A 16,320-nucleotide genomic window follows, 5' to 3' on the forward strand; every position below is an offset into this window, starting at 1 on the left:
CTCTCGCTCTGGTTGGGCACGCCGCACGCACGAGGAGCCCTTTTTTCTCTTGGGCCGGGCTAATTGAGCCCAACCATTTTCTTCTCTTCTATTTTGTTTTTTAATCCTGTCCGGTTGCCTCTCCGAGCTCCGGCGGCCGGCGACCATGGAGTGCTCCCAAACCCCCGCGTGCCAATAGGGCAACCGACCGGCACGTTTCGGTTCCGACCGAACCGACCGAGCCGTAACCCCTAAGTGGCTCAAGGTCTGCTCACTGCCTCACCGCATCGCATGGCTCACCGCATCGCATCCTCGCTTCTCGCCGCTCAACCACCAGCACCGGCGACGGCGAGTAACCTCAAGGGCGCGGCGCTGGCTCTTCTCCGTCTCCTCGCTGCCACGGACGTCCACGACCTCCTCCCCCTCATACCCACCCACCCCTCCCAACTCCAATGGCAGCATGCCCGCCAGCTGCTCGACGAAACGAAACGGCCGACCAACTGACCAGCATCCATGCCCAATCTACTCCATGGTACGTGTCTCAGATCCCATCTTTCCATTCTTCAGTTTGATGACCAATCCAAGACTCATTTCAAGGTCTGTGGATGAGATGCTATCCAGTGAATGTAAGATTTCTGCCTATGAGAGTACTGGTACTGAGGGAGGCAGATGCTGGACCTCTCAGCGGGGAGCAAAGTTTTCTGAGGATGACCCTTTTGCACCAGTTGAAATCCTCTAATGTAGATGGTTAGTATCATTCTCCAGCATCTACATGTACTGCACTGCTTTAGAATTGTTCTGCATATGTTATCTGAACATTGTGTAGTTCCCAGATTATACTAGAATGATTAGCTTGAATAGCTGAAGTAACTGGTGGTACAATATATGTGACCATCTGGCAGCATGATTTTTATTGGTTGCTGGTTGCATATTGCCTGTCATCATGATTGATCATGAGTCACGGCCATCTAGCAGTGCATTTTACTCTCCTGGTGTTTGAAATTTGAAGCTCTATGTGCACCTATGGAAACTAGGTTTATTGATTTAGCATGAATTTTGGGGATGTTATATCTTTCAAGTTGCAACTGCATGACCACCAAACATAGTCGACCAGCTGTGAGGCTTGACATGTTTCTCAGTTTTAAGTTTGCACATATCTACTATACATTTCATTGATTGATTGCTTTGCTTCTTGTATGTTGATATTTTCTGCGGATATACTGTTTTTTTCGTAGTGTTCAAGCACCCTGTTATATCTAGTTATGCACCTTGTGGCTGCTCTGCCAGGTTGCTTTATGTTTTTATTTTGAGAAAAAGTCACGCTTCATGTTCTGTCTACTGATATAAGATCCCACACCATTGTTTATTTAAGACTTCCACAAGTTAACTTCTAGTGAGGCTGTTAGTGTACTATGGCATTTAAGTCCACTACAATAGCTGAATAATTTACCTTACTAAGCGAACCCACTAAGTCATCATATATACTTTTACATAATGTGGTTCTGAAAATTGGGTAGTTCTCATATTCTAGTAGGATGATTAGCTTGAATTGTTGTGGTAACTAGTGGTGTTGTACAACATGACCATATGGCAGCATGTTTTATTGCTTGCTGGTTGCGTAATGCTTGTCATCATGATTTGTCATGACCATCTAGCAGTGTATTTCACTCCGTGGTTTTCCCGAGTTCTTCGATTATGATATATGAAGCTTTATGTGCAGGTATGGAAACTACTAACTTCTAGTTGATTGATTAGCGTAATTAAGTTCACCGTAGGAGACAAGACCAACAGGGCTGATTGATTGTACTCTCCTCTCCCTCCCGCGCCGCCCCCGCGTGGCGGCGGGGAGGGAACCCTAGACGGCCGCTGCCGAGCTCCCCACCCTCCCTCCTCCTCTCCTAGGGCTGGAATTCGAGCCGAGTCGAGCCAGCTCGGCTTGACTCGCTAGAGCTCGTTTCGTTAACGAGCTAGCTCGACTCGACTCGTTATCATTAACGAGCTCAAATCCAAGATTGGCTCGACTCGTATAACTCGCGAGCTGGCTCGTTTAGCTTGTTAAGCTCGTTAAAGATATGAACATAAAACCCTCAAACATTATAAAAATTATTATGTATATATTAAACATATATATCACTAAACAATAGTAATTTCCTTGTAACACATGAGTCTCCTAGGCGGTTGGGCCTTCAACGGCTAGGCCTTGTGTTGTGCGCCTGGGACATAGGGTGCTGAGTGGCTGATCTTTTTTTATATTGGAAGTAGCTGATCTTTTGTACCAAGCCTAACGAGTTACACGAGTACTCGTGAGATTGGCTCGTTTAACTTGGTCTATAAACGATCTTAAACTAAAGCTCGGCTCGACTCGTTATTCTTCGAGTTCGAGTCGATTCGAGCCGAGTCACGAGCTACTCATTTAGCTCACGAGCTTCGAGCTTTTTTTCCAGCCCTATCCTCTCCCGTCGCCGCCAAAGGGTTTGGCCGGGCAAAGCTCGTCCGGGCCGGCGGCGGCGGGGCCCTCTCGATCCCCCATAGGCAGAGGTGCGGCACGGGCACCGCGACGCGACGCCGCGCGGGTGCGCTGGAGGCTGCTGGCGTGGTGGCGGCATGGACGGTGGAGGATCGTGCCGGGCGAGCTCTGGCGGTGCGGATCTAGCGCGTGAGGGGCTGATGCGATGAGGGCTGTGGGCGGCGCGGCCTGGCGCTTCCTGGGCGTCGGACGGCGGCTGCTGGCAGCAAGGTAGCCGGCGGCTCTTCTCACGGGCGGGTGGAGGCTGGTCAGCGGGTGGACGGTGGACGCCTTGGCCTCGGGCGGCGGTGGCAGGACAATGCGTGGAGAGCCGAGGGGCCGCGGGGCTGGCACCGTGGATGCGGCTGCTCGGCGGCCGGACTGCCGGCTGCCTTGGCGGCCTCTCATCTGGATCCGGTATGCCCAGATCCCCGGATGCGTTGGCTGGTAGTTGGCCGGCAACGCGGACTGGCATCCGGTGCGAGAGTTTGACGCGGTCCTCCTACCCGGGGCTCGTCGCTCCTTGCGCGGCGTCCAACGTCCGGTCGCCCTGGAGTCGGTGCACGGCTCTGGGCCGCCTCCGTTCCGGTCAAGATGGGAGCTTGTGGTTCGATTGGGGGGCGTCTTCTCGTTATGGCGTTGATGAAGGACCGTGGTGGTGGTGGTCAGGACAGTGTTGTGCCAGCAGTCAGATTTGTGTCGTAGGCCACGGATTTGGCATCCTCTGAGTTGATGGCTCGACGATGGCCGTCGGTAGCCACTGGGCCATGTCCCCCCCCCCCCCCCCCCCGGCGGTCCACCTGGATAGGAGGGGACTTCAGGTGTGGGTGCCCCTACGGTGGTGGCGCTGACCCTGGCCTGGGGGCTGATGCCGGGCTTCTCTAACCACGGTTTGTGCACGGTGAAGCGGACGGTTGGCTTTGTCACGTGGCATGGATGCCGGGGCGGCGGCCCTGGAAGGTGGTCCGCATGGTTGGCTCTCCGGCAGGCATCATGGCAGCGGTGGTGGCATTGTCTCTTGGTCGTGTGGGCGGCGAGAGGCTTGGCGCAAGGTAGCTCGGGCGCGCTCTCAGTCTCCGTGGGGGCGTCTCGATCCAGATCTGGGGACTTGAGCTTGTCATGCTTCTTCTGAAGACCTCGTGGTGACACGCGAGAACTACCGGGCGAAAGCTCTGCGCTCTGGCGCCGACGATGGTGACGCTCGAGGGCGCCGCTCTCTTCTTGAAGACGTCGTCGTGGTGTTCCCATCCGTGTCCGGGTTCCAGGTGAAAACCTTTGTCCATTGTGGACTCGACAGCGGCGACGCTTGGCGCCGGCATCCCTCCTGAGGGCGTTGTCGTGGAGCTTAGGTGTATAGGGCGTAGCATGGCGTTGTACTCGGTCCTCCTGTGCTTTTTCATCGGTACCATTGGTGATCCGTTTATTCTGGGATCGGCTTTGTAAGAGGACTACCTCTCCACCTTGTATCGTTCGGCCGTGTACTTTGTTCGGTTGTTGCTTTATATATAAAAGCGGGGGTGAAAGCCTGTTTCGAGAGAGTTGATTGAGTTATTAGCATGAATTCTGGAGATGCTATATCTTCAAAGTTTCAACTGCATGACAACTAGATATGGTTGACCAACTGTGAGCCTTGACATTCAGAATACTAGGGGTTGCATGTTTCTCAGTTTTCACTTTGCACAAAGCTACTACACATTTTGTTGAATGATTGCTCTGCTTCTTGTATGTTCATATTTTCTGCGCATTACTCTGTTTTGTCACAGTTTTCAAGCACCCTGTTATGTCTAGTTATGTTCCTTGTGGCTGCTGCTGTACCAAGTTGCTACATGTTGTGTACACACCTTGTCTATCTACTAATATAAGATCCCACACCATTGTTTATTTCAGGCTTCTACAAGTTAACTTCTAGTGATGCTGTTAGCGTACCCACTACAGTAGCTGAATAATATACCTTGCTTAGTGAACCCACTAACTCATCATATATATTGTTACATAATCTGGCCCACTTGTTACCAAACTTTATGCATCTCTGCTTTTCTGCTTTATTACTTTTTAGCTACTTTCCCTTGCTATTTAAGCACCATTCGGGGTCGGTGAGATCCATCTCTTGGCTGGCTAAGAACCCTAGCTACAGTACTTCTAGATCGAGCAATCCATCGTCTTAAAGTGGCCTACTTTCTGTGTTTTGCGTTTCATTTCTGAAGATCATCGACAGATCCTTAGTTAGCGCCTGCCAATACCATACTTGCTGGTATTGATGAATCTAGCCTCGTATTAGATGGCTTCTGTAACCAGCTTGCTTCATGTCGTGTGCACACCTTCTGTTAATTGATATAAGAAGATCCCGCACAGGCGTTTAGGCTACCGGGAGTCAACTCCTGGTGAGGCTATTAGCACACTATGTATGGCATTTCAGTCCGACAACACTAGCTGAATAATCTACCTTGCTTAGTGAATCCAGTAAGCCATCTTATATACTGTTATGTAGTGTGGCTCAGCTTTAAGAACTTAATCGCTTGAATGAAATGTACAGCCTGATTTTATTACTACACTCGGACTGTTGCTATGTGTTACTATTGGACTACATCTTCACTTGTTCTAATCAGGCTGTATTTTGTTGTTACATCAATTATAGGCGCTCGCAACTGAGGTCTTCAACAGTCAACACACACGCGCGGCGCATGAATGCAGGCAGGCACACGTTTTTGGAGAGCTAACCTGAATATCTCTGATGGTTCTGTAGTGAGTGCTGTAATGTTTACCTCAAGTTGCTACTCCGTGTTTGCATGAGGATGAGGTGTGCTTGATGTGAGTGTGGCTTGTTCCAACCGTGGATGTACCTAGTTGCTCTGTGACGAGAGATAATTCAAGGAATCCTTGCCTTCGGTGGTGGGTTATAAAACATGATCAAGCGGTGACCTGCTTCGACTTGGGCGCGCAGTCAGAGATAATTCAAGGAATCCTTGCCTTCGGTGGTGGGTTATAAAACATGATCAAGCGGTGACCTGCTTCGACTTGGGCGCGCAGTCATCGCGGAAATCTGGGCATGAACGATCAGGCGCCAATCTAGACAACAGCACATTGCGGAAAACTGTAGTTGTAGCGCCGACACATCGCTGAAAGTTTCTCGTGCTATATAACTAACTAATACTCACTTCGGATTTAACTGTCGCTGAAATCAGTGACAGTTACTTCATAGCTTGGTACAGAATACATTATCCTAACAGGACAGTTCACAATCTCCAATTACCAGCATTCATGTCAATGCTATACCAACCAGGGCCAGGGTCAAGGCTGAATGATCCACAGCTAAACCAATCACCAACATTCACGAGTTCATTACAATATAAGATCAATACACTTCTACTTCACTACTTCACTGCTTCAGGAACCTAGGTACTTGGGCTCAGTGCTTCCGCTTCTGTGTGCGCCACTGCCTCAGCACGTACTGGACCACTTCTTTCAGGGTTGCCTTCCTATTCTCTTTGTAGTTCCACAGCTCCGGCACGGAATAGCGGCCGCTAGGGTTGTACTCATTCACTTCAAGCAAAGCCTTTGTCACCAACCCATAGACTTCCTCACCATGCTCTTCTTTCAGTTCCTGCAGCTTCTCGTCATCCTCACGGAGAATTTCCTAACATCAACGCACACACCATTAGATAAACATACTACTCCATTTTAAACATGTAAGATAAAACAGGCACCAAAAGCTTCAAAACTTCGTGCGCTCCACAAATATGCCTAAGACAGACAGTGATCAACGATCTTGTGCTGTGAATTTAGCAAAGTATTCATATAGGAGCTATGTAGTGTCTAAATGCTGCCACAGTATAACAAAACATGGATGAACAAAAATAATTTATGCGTGTGAAATAATGTAAGACACGCCTGCTTCATTACATAGTAATGCATGACTGCATTAATAAACCAGTATATCAAATATACATACACAATGACCTTTCCATGCATGTGGAACAAGCATGCTACAAAAAGTTCAGGGGGCAAACATTGTTTGCAGATGACAGGAGGGCTTTGAGCTCCATGTATCAAGTATCATGTCAAATTCCAACAGCCAAGACATGTTGTGTCCAGCTTAACCAAGCTAGGAACTGAGAACCAACTTTTAATTGACTAAGGAATATCATAAAAGCGTCCCTATCATAAACTTCTAGGAGAGGGGGAGTTATTAGCATCCGGCAATGTGGATACTGAGTGGCAAGCTTTTTATCAGTAAGAAGTTTGGTTACTCCATGAGCAAATGCTAGATGTACTATCTTTCCAAAAAGCTTGCGAATTAAATATAACTTAACTGGTATAGAACTGACCATCAGCTTCAAAGAAAAACAATAAATGGAAGAAAGAGAGTCTTGAATAGATACAAGTCACCATTTATTTAATTAGATGCTATATATCTCAATCAAGAGCAGCTAACATCAACATAAGGTTTTGCACACAGGAACTCAAAAATCTAGCTTCCTAGCATTGAAGTTGCACAAATATATGCATATGACCAAGCTCTCCACAAGCTGCTAAATCAAGTAAATGAAACTTATCTAACATTCACAACAAGCATAGATACATATGGCTAATTTTTCAGATTCCTTCATCAAGAATCCAATATTTGCTATTGCACAAAAGAAAAATTATTTATGGCATAGCCTAATTGACTTTCTAATTGGTTAGCTGTAAAAGATATCGTGCGGTAGCTTACATCCACAGTTGACACCATGCCATGAAAAACAAGATATTTATAACTCCCATGAAAAAACTAGATTAAAAATTACACAAGAATATAGCCCCTTGGCTGGTTACAATTGGTGGCTGACGTTTTCTTGTTTCCTCCACTCTTATTTGCATGTAATGAAGGACCAAGGAAGTAACAGATGGAGGAAACAGAAAGGACCTGATTAGTAATGTAACAAATGTTTCTGGGTCAGGCTCAAACACAGCAAGATTCAGAAATGATAACACTATCCGGAGCCCTTAACTCAGTAAGTCCAATGTTTGTATTATGGAATGTTCTTTCTCTCGCTATCTATGGTTGCTAATACTTTTGATCAACAGATTAAGTATTTTCCCTTTCCATTATTAATGTGAGAATTTCTGCTACTTTTGTCCCTTTAGATTAATGTAAGAATATGCAGGGCAGTAAATTAAACTTTGTGTCTCCAATTTTCAGCTCTCACCACAATTTACTTATGAATAGATGAACCGAGTTAATGTTTGCAGAACAGGAAATTCAATGTGAAATTGATAACTCGAGTTACAAGCTATTAGAGAACATCAAGTGTATAAAAGCAAGAGCGAAGATATTACTACCTTCTCTCTGCCCTCGACCATGATAACTTTAAAAGGGTGCCATTCTGGATTTTTAATCTCCTCTTCCCACTTTGAACAAAGAATGGAAGCAGTTACTTCTGCATCTTCTTCTGACATTTTACCTTTGCAAGCCTTAGCAAATGATTTCAGGTCAAGATCACCCATTCTTTTAACGCCTATAGTTGCTCGGGCAGTTGTAACATCCCGCAGACCCTGCAGCATATGCAATAGATAGCTTTGAAATGTAATTCAAACATAATACTAGACAAATCCAAGTACTCAATCGATGAGATAACTTACATCTATTAGCTTCTTCCGAGCATCTTGCAACTCATCGTTGCTTATCCTTTCCTTCATAAGCAGAGTGTGGTGGAGTGCTTCCACTGCATCCATTTCATCATACTTGTCCTGAAGCTCGGCACTAAGTTCATCTATTTTCCTCTTTGATTCAGAGTCTTCTTCACCTGGCATATGCTTCATCACTTCCAATTTTCCCTGCAACTGTTTTATTTCTAGCTCAAGCTTCTGTTTGGCATCCAGTTTCTGCTCTAACTTGATAATCTCATCTAGAGCAGCCTTTTTCTCCCTCTGCAGTTTGCCATTTTCAGCACAGGAAGACAGTCATAGATATTAGTATCTCAAAACCTCAAGTAAAACAATATATAGTAAGGCACAAACCTTGTGTTTTGCCACAAGCTTCAGCACATTTTCATCTGCCCTCTGTTGCTCCGACGTTGCCATCTTAAGATACTTTGCTTTGATCTCATTCTGTATTCACCACAACAGCCTGACATGAGTTTTATGCAGAGATACTGGGGGGGGGGGGGGGGGGGGGGGTACCAAATGGCATCTACATTTCACGCCTACTGTCATGCCCTCTCTAGAAGTAAAAAAACAAATTACGTGCATTTTGTTGAAATTGTCCTACTGTTAAACCTCTCTGCAATCTATTGCCGTCCAAGAGTGGAATTTCGAGTGACGACAAAAATAAGAAAAATGCAATGATAGGAATCTATTTATTATATTGTTAAACCAACATGAAATGAAAGGTGAAGATTCACCAATTTAAGGTTAGAAAAATTGGACAGTAGAGATTCATCAAGATCAACTTAACAACAAAAACTAAGACGTTCAGATGGACGCACGCGCACAAAACCATAGACCAATTTCAACTGACAATAGTGCTTGGTATAGAACTGTAAGATAAAACTAGGAAAGAACTTATGTACATCTGAATCAGAATCCCATACGCGTGCTCCTCTCAAAATAAGAGCATGTACGCTTAAATCAGCTTAGGAATCGAATAGGGAAAGTCACCAATGCATCTCAATTAAGGCATACTCCTCGTGAAAAATCAGAGCCCGCACACTTGAATCAGCTTAGGAGTCAAATTACGAAACGTCATGCATCCCAATTTGTACTACACGTCAACTTCAGAGTTCAGGCTACTACTCTTAGAAATTTGAGCAAAGTGCAAATGAATAGTAATGTCGAACTGATCAAGTTCTGGAAAATATAAAAACCCACGCATCTCAAAACTACATGTCAAACGCAAGAAAAGTCTAACAAAAACTGTCAGTAGATCTCGACTGAACAATATAGAAATACTTTCTGCAGATTCAATAGCGATACTAGTACGCACAGCGTTAAGAAAGAAAGGTTCACAGCATTACGTCCAAGAGTGGCATCTACATTTCACGCCTACCGTCATGCCCTCTCTAGAAGTAAAAAACAAATTACGTGCATTTTGCTGAAATTGTCCTACTGTTAAACCTCTCTGCAATCTATTGCCGTCCAAGAGTGGAATTTCGAGTGACGACAAAAATAAGAAAAATGCAATGATATGAATCTATTTATTATATTGTTAAACCAACATGAAATGAAACGTGAAGATTCACCAATTTAAGGTTAGAAAAATCGGACAGTAGAGATTCATCAAGATCAACTTAACAACAAAAACTAAGACGTTCAGATGGACGCACGCGCACAAAACCATAGACCAATTTCAACTGACAATAGTGCTTGGTATAGAACTGTAAGATAAAACTAGGAAAGAACTTATGTACATCTGAATCAGAATCCCATACGCGTGCTCCTCTCAAAATAAGAGCATGTACGCTTAAATCAGCTTAGGAATCGAATAGGGAAAGTCACCAATGCATCTCAATTAAGGCATACTCCTCGTGAAAAATCAGAGCCCGCACACTTGAATCAGCTTAGGAGTCAAATTACGAAACGTCATGCATCCCAATTTGTACTACACGTCAACTTCAGAGTTCAGGCTACTACTCTTAGAAATTTGAGCAAAGTGCAAATGAATAGTAATGTCGAACTGATCAAGTTCTGGAAAATATAAAAACCCACGCATCTCAAAACTACATGTCAAACGCAAGAAAAGTCTAACAAAAACTGTCAGTAGATCTCGACTGAACAATATAGAAATACTTTCTGCAGATTCAATAGCGATACTAGTACGCACAGCGTTAAGAAAGAAAGGTTCACAGCATTACGTCCAAGAGTGGCATCTACATTTCACGCCTACCGTCATGCCCTCTCTAGAAGTAAAAAACAAATTACGTGCATTTTGCTGAAATTGTCCTACTGTTAAACCTCTCTGCAATCTATTGCCGTCCAAGAGTGGAATTTCGAGTGACGACAAAAATAAGAAAAATGCAATGATATGAATCTATTTATTATATTGTTAAACCAACATGAAATGAAACGTGAAGATTCACCAATTTAAGGTTAGAAAAATCGGACAGTAGAGATTCATCAAGATCAACTTAACAACAAAAACTAAGACGTTCAGATGGACGCACGCGCACAAAACCATAGACCAATTTCAACTGACAATAGTGCTTGGTATAGAACTGTAAGATAAAACTAGGAAAGAACTTATGTACATCTGAATCAGAATCCCATACGCGTGCTCCTCTCAAAATAAGAGCATGTACGCTTAAATCAGCTTAGGAATCGAATAGGGAAAGTCACCAATGCATCTCAATTAAGGCATACTCCTCGTGAAAAATCAGAGCCCGCACACTTGAATCAGCTTAGGAGTCAAATTACGAAACGTCATGCATCCCAATTTGTACTACACGTCAACTTCAGAGTTCAGGCTACTACTCTTAGAAATTTGAGCAAAGTGCAAATGAATAGTAATGTCGAACTGATCAAGTTCTGGAAAATATAAAAACCCACGCATCTCAAAACTACATGTCAAACGCAAGAAAAGTCTAACAAAAACTGTCAGTAGATCTCGACTGAACAATATAGAAATACTTTCTGCAGATTCAATAGCGATACTAGTACGCACAGCGTTAAGAAAGAAAGGTTCACAGCATTACGTCCAAGAGTGGCATCTACATTTCACGCCTACCGTCATGCCCTCTCTAGAAGTAAAAAACAAATTACGTGCATTTTGCTGAAATTGTCCTACTGTTAAACCTCTCTGCAATCTATTGCCGTCCAAGAGTGGAATTTCGAGTGACGACAAAAATAAGAAAAATGCAATGATATGAATCTATTTATTATATTGTTAAACCAACATGAAATGAAACGTGAAGATTCACCAATTTAAGGTTAGAAAAATCGGACAGTAGAGATTCATCAAGATCAACTTAACAACAAAAACTAAGACGTTCAGATGGACGCACGCGCACAAAACCATAGACCAATTTCAACTGACAATAGTGCTTGGTATAGAACTGTAAGATAAAACTAGGAAAGAACTTATGTACATCTGAATCAGAATCCCATACGCGTGCTCCTCTCAAAATAAGAGCATGTACGCTTAAATCAGCTTAGGAATCGAATAGGGAAAGTCACCAATGCATCTCAATTAAGGCATACTCCTCGTGAAAAATCAGAGCCCGCACACTTGAATCAGCTTAGGAGTCAAATTACGAAACGTCATGCATCCCAATTTGTACTACGCGTCAACTTCAGAGTTCAGGCTACTACTCTTAGAAATTTGAGCAAAGTGCAAATGAATAGTAATGTCGAACTGATCAAGTTCTGGAAAATATAAAAACCCGCGCATCTCAAAACTACATGTCAAACGCAAGAAAAGTACAACAAAAACTGTCAGTAGATCTCGACTGAACAATATAGAAATACTTTCTGCAGATTCAATAGCGATACTAGTACGCAAAGCGTTAAGAAAGAAAGGTTCACAGCATTTACTTCTAATGGCCAACATGATAACATCTTTGATTGCTTCTATAAAAAAATAGAATATCTACATCACATATTTTGATGTATTTCAGAGTAATAGGAAACGCTACGAAGGTTATTTTGATGAATGTACTATAACGGTGTTTATGCACTAGAAGAAAGTATCTACTTAAAGCATTTATTTTGGTAATATCAGATCGCAACGGTGTAGATTACTATGAAATTGTGTAAAATAAGGCCAGCAATTTTAGTGTAACATGCCATGGATCTAAGTACATGCATCGGGTGCATAGTTCTATAACCATGCATGCACATATGGATTGGCGGTCAAAAGTTTAGAGCAACTAAAAAAGACAGAGAGAAGTGGTAGATTGGGAAGGATCATAAGTCTAAGCATGCATAAGGACCACATACAGAGCATGCATGCCATCAGGTAAGAATGGTCGATGGTAATGCATTGTGTGTAAGCGAAAATACATAGTATATAAAATGCAAAATGGTGTCATTGTTGTCAAAGTAAATATGGGAAGCAACAAATCACGTGAGTATCTAGTATGTAGTTTCAGCCGTGCTGAAAAATATAAGCCTATGCAATACAGCATGTGTACAACAGGAGAAGAAACTACCACAAGAGAAAATATTGTAGCAATTTTGAATAAATATGCCCAGATAATGACATGCCTTAGATGGGTAGATGACAGAAACAACTAGAGCAATATGAGGATGCATGGAAGCATCAGAAGGCATGATATTTGCATTAGATAAAAGGACAACTAAAAAACCAGAACACGATGTTTAAGTACTGGTGCCCCACGTTTGAATTTAATTCATGCTGGAGAATACGGAAAAAATATATTCTCAGTAAGATAGGGAACATGAGATAAACAAGAGTGGATGAGGTAAAATTAGAGGTTAGTAAGAAAGTCTATTGTTCTGTATATAGTGGGCCACGGATCTCAATGCTAACGGTCTTCCTTTGTTAAATAAAATACACTCGCTAGTGGCTACCGTTATTTTCTATATTAGAAAGACATACAAATATTAATGAATGTGGCATGAATTAAATCGTGGATCATTCATTTACAAATAGGAAGGAGAAGAAAATTCCAATATTAATGCCATGTAGTAATTCTAGCCGCGCATATGCACAGGTCATCCAGCTAGTTACTAGTAAACAGAAAGATGCTATTTAAAAGAAGCACAGAAACAATCAACCATCCTTGAAAACAAACAAAAGGAGAGGACACAAAAAACTAACTTCCATAATTCTTTATCGGTGACAATGGACACGCACCTTCTCCTTCTCTTTCTCAAGGTTCCTTCTATCCGAGTCACTTCGCACAGCAAGCTCATCAAGCTGCCTGGATTTGAATTCAAGATCCTGCATCTTCGCCTCCAGTTCCGAACGAAGCTTCTGATTCTCATTAAGGATCATCTGAGAATGCCTACGAGCAAGTTGCTGCATCTTGCGGATTTCTGGTGATAATGCAAGTTCAAAATGCATAATTAGATAACTGAAAGGGAAAGGCCCCAATGCTCAAAGGAGATAAATGCACATATGCTGTTCTACCATAACAGAACATATAAACAGCAAAAGATTGCAGACCAACCATCATTGTATCTCTGGAGGACCAGCTCCTTTTCTTCCATCACCTTGTCAAGTGAGGTGGTTGTCTCATTGTACTTGCATTCAAGTTCTTGGGCATGCTTGGTCTTTACCTCAATTGCGCTGGCTAAATTAGCTACCAGCTTGTCGGTTTTGCGCGTTCCTTCATTCTCAAGTTCTGCAACGGTTTTCAGATCACCATTTTTCTGCAGATGCTCCCCGATCGGTCCCGGGGCTCTCTGATCATCAGCCCTTGCAACCCATCCAAACATCTCGCGCCCTTGATACTTGCGCTGCTCCCAGTCCCGCTTGCCATGTCCTTCTGCCTCAAAGTGGTTCTCAAACTTGAAGGCATTGCAGAAAGAAGCATAGTCTTTTCCAAACTCAACGATGGCTTTCCCGGTGTGGCCTCTATAGTTCCACAAAGGAATGACCTTGTGCGGGCAAAAGGCCGAGAGCTGCTCCTTCAGGCGGTTCCCACTTTCCCCGACCTGGCGCCCTCCTTTCCACTCAGTAGGCACATTGACCAACACTCCCATCCAGGGCCAGACGAACTGCTCGTCTCTGTTCTGAGCGGGGTGGGGCTCCAGCTCCACAGCCTTCTTCAGCCGTGACGGCGGTGGCTCCGATGTGTCAGGCGATTCATCCTTCAGGCACTTGGTAAGGACGAACTGCTCGTCTCTGTTCTGAACGGGGTGAGGCTCCAGCTCCACAGCCTTCTTCAGCCGTGACGGCGGTGGCTCCGATGTGTCAGGCGATTCATCCTTCAGGCGCTTGGTAAGGACGCGGTCTCCCCCATGGCGATTAGCATCTGGACCTGCTCCAGTCGCGTCACGCTGAGGCAGGCCGTCTCTGCTCCTAGAACCCGTTTCCTCGCGAATCCTGCCAAAATCGGAAAAGAAAGGCGCTAAATTGCAGGCAGCTGCCGCGTTCCTTGATTTCGCAGGGCGTAGAGCGAGATCTCAAGAGACGGAAAGAGGAGGGGTTGGGCATCACGTACCGTTCAGGCGCATCGCCGGAATCCATGGATGGCCGCCGCTGGCAGACGCCGCCACAACCAACCTAGGGTTTTAAGGCCCCGAGAGGATCAGTCCAATGTCGCTCAAAGGAAGGGGCGGGGAGGAGACGGACCACGAACGATGGCCGAGGGAGGGTCCGGGCTCACCTTGCGGTCCGCGGCGGCGCTGGGTGAGGCGAGCCGCCGCCTTGCTGTGTAGTGTACGGCGCTGTGGCCGGGCCGGGGGCAGAGCAGAGGAGATGATCACGTGATCGAGGAGGCGAAAGGCCGAAATGTCCAAATGGGGGAGACGGGGAGGGGGCGCTGAGCAAGTGAGCAAGTGAGTAGTAGTATATTTTTTTTATGGGATGTCCTAGAAGGGACAGCGATGCATAAATTTTGAGTACCTCAATTCATTTTCTAGGTACATGAGTGAAGATTTGGGTAGGCAAAAAGATTCTGCTTTTACAACATATATACCTAAAATTGATACCCACATTTCCAGAACCACATGGAACATAAAGATGTCGGTGGGAGGCCTGAATCGGGCGGAATCGTTGCGCGTCGGCCGAAGCGGGAGGTGGCGACAGCGGAAACTCAGGGAACAATTATGTCGGGCTATCGGGATGCGGACCCGATGGCGAGGATGCGGGCTCTGACCGGCACGGCGCCATACCTCGGAAAACGGGGGAGGGGGGCGCGTGAAGGGAGGAGCTCAGCGTGACCAAGTGGCAACGGCGGTCCTGGGGGTTGCAGTAGATGGCCCCGAGCGGCGGGGCTCAGGATGGCCGACCAGCCGGCGGCCAAAATCAACTAGCGGGGAAGGGGAGGGTGCGGGGCAGGGTGACAACGGTGAAAGTTTGCTGGGTTGCAGCTCGACTTGGTGCCACGTCTGTTTTTGTATCTTCATGCAGATTTAGATATGTTGTTGAAGCCGGTTTTTGAAGATTCCCCCCCCCCCCCCCACCCCCTAAATTCCAGTTTTTAGATATTTGAGTGTTGTACATGGTCCGGAAACAAAAGAGTCCAGCCGTCACCAAGTTTCTACTCCTGCAACGTGTCGACACATTACTGGCTTACTACTTGGAGCAGGCCCCAAGAGCTTTGTGTTACAAAAGCCTCGGGAAAATGTAACTTTTGCGAGGCAATGGAAAAATATTTAAAGGACGCGAACACACTACTTTGTCTTGTGTTAACCAGTCAAAATATGCTTCAATAATTACGCCCTTCAACTAGTGTCAAAGACACTTCTATATTATGGAATGAAAGAAAGAATAAGGGCAGACCAAAGAAAGTGGCTCACCTTTCAGCAAAATTGACGCATTTTTAAGACCTCAAGTGTTCGGTGGAACGTACATCAGAACTTATAACACTCTTTGTTGAGGGCATATTTAGTGGTAACCCGCAAAAAATCTCCCGCATTCATCCGCAGACTGGGAGGGATCAGTCCGCGGACACGGATGCGCAGGGCAGCCATCCAACGCTAGCCACATACATTTTCACAACAACTCAAGAACCTGACGAAATCCGTGCAAACACGGCCGGCTTTCACGCAAACATGGTGGATTTCATATAAAAAGCCGGATTTTCATATAAATATGCCGGATTTCAGTACATTTTACATCAACAGTGCTAGTACAGTGTAACACCCCGAATGTAACTTTCCCAATTTGTACTCCAACTCTTGTCGTTTCCGGCGTTAAGTTACTTTATTTTCTCGGGTTCGGGTCTTTGTCT

At 44.9% G+C, this 16,320-nt stretch overlaps 1 protein-coding gene and 1 long non-coding RNA gene across 2 annotated transcripts; one reads left to right on the forward strand and one right to left on the reverse strand.

The window, feature by feature from the left end:
• Window positions 1-94: 94 nt before the first annotated feature.
• LOC125551077 (uncharacterized) lies at window positions 95-5,410 on the forward strand. The gene is made up of 3 exons (XR_015600492.1): window positions 95-511; window positions 601-726; window positions 5,121-5,410. It is a non-coding gene; the product is annotated as an uncharacterized LOC125551077 (long non-coding RNA).
• A 234-nt stretch (window positions 5,411-5,644) lies between these two features.
• LOC125551076 (factor of DNA methylation 1) lies at window positions 5,645-14,916 on the reverse strand. Its single transcript, XM_048714226.2, has 8 exons — window positions 14,752-14,916; window positions 14,587-14,648; window positions 13,591-14,468; window positions 13,275-13,456; window positions 8,483-8,572; window positions 8,105-8,392; window positions 7,805-8,017; window positions 5,645-6,119 (listed from the first exon to the last, which is right to left on the reverse strand). Exons 2-8 carry the CDS (start codon window positions 14,610-14,612, stop codon window positions 5,892-5,894), a joined length of 1,905 nt encoding a protein of 634 aa, XP_048570183.2. The 5' UTR covers window positions 14,613-14,648; window positions 14,752-14,916; the 3' UTR covers window positions 5,645-5,891.
• Between the last annotated feature and the right edge of the window lie 1,404 nt (window positions 14,917-16,320).

The sequence above is a fragment of the Triticum urartu genome, chromosome 4A (assembly GCF_056163025.1).
Source record: "Triticum urartu cultivar PI428250 chromosome 4A, HENAU_Tu73, whole genome shotgun sequence".
Taxonomy (NCBI): Eukaryota; Viridiplantae; Streptophyta; class Magnoliopsida; order Poales; family Poaceae; genus Triticum; species Triticum urartu.

What these genes read in the sequence shown, in the direction of transcription:
- LOC125551076 (XM_048714226.2), bottom strand. Translation starts at nt 14,612, where the DNA reads ATGGATTCCGGCGATGCGCCTGAACG. An exon ending in TTGAGAAAGAGAAGGAGAAG is followed by an intron (nt 8,573 to 13,274) that starts GTGCGTGTCCAT and finishes TGGTGAATACAG; the next exon opens with AATGAGATCAAAGCAAAGTA. An exon ending in AGCTTGTGGCAAAACACAAG is followed by an intron (nt 8,393 to 8,482) that starts GTTTGTGCCTTA and finishes GGCAAACTGCAG; the next exon opens with AGGGAGAAAAAGGCTGCTCT.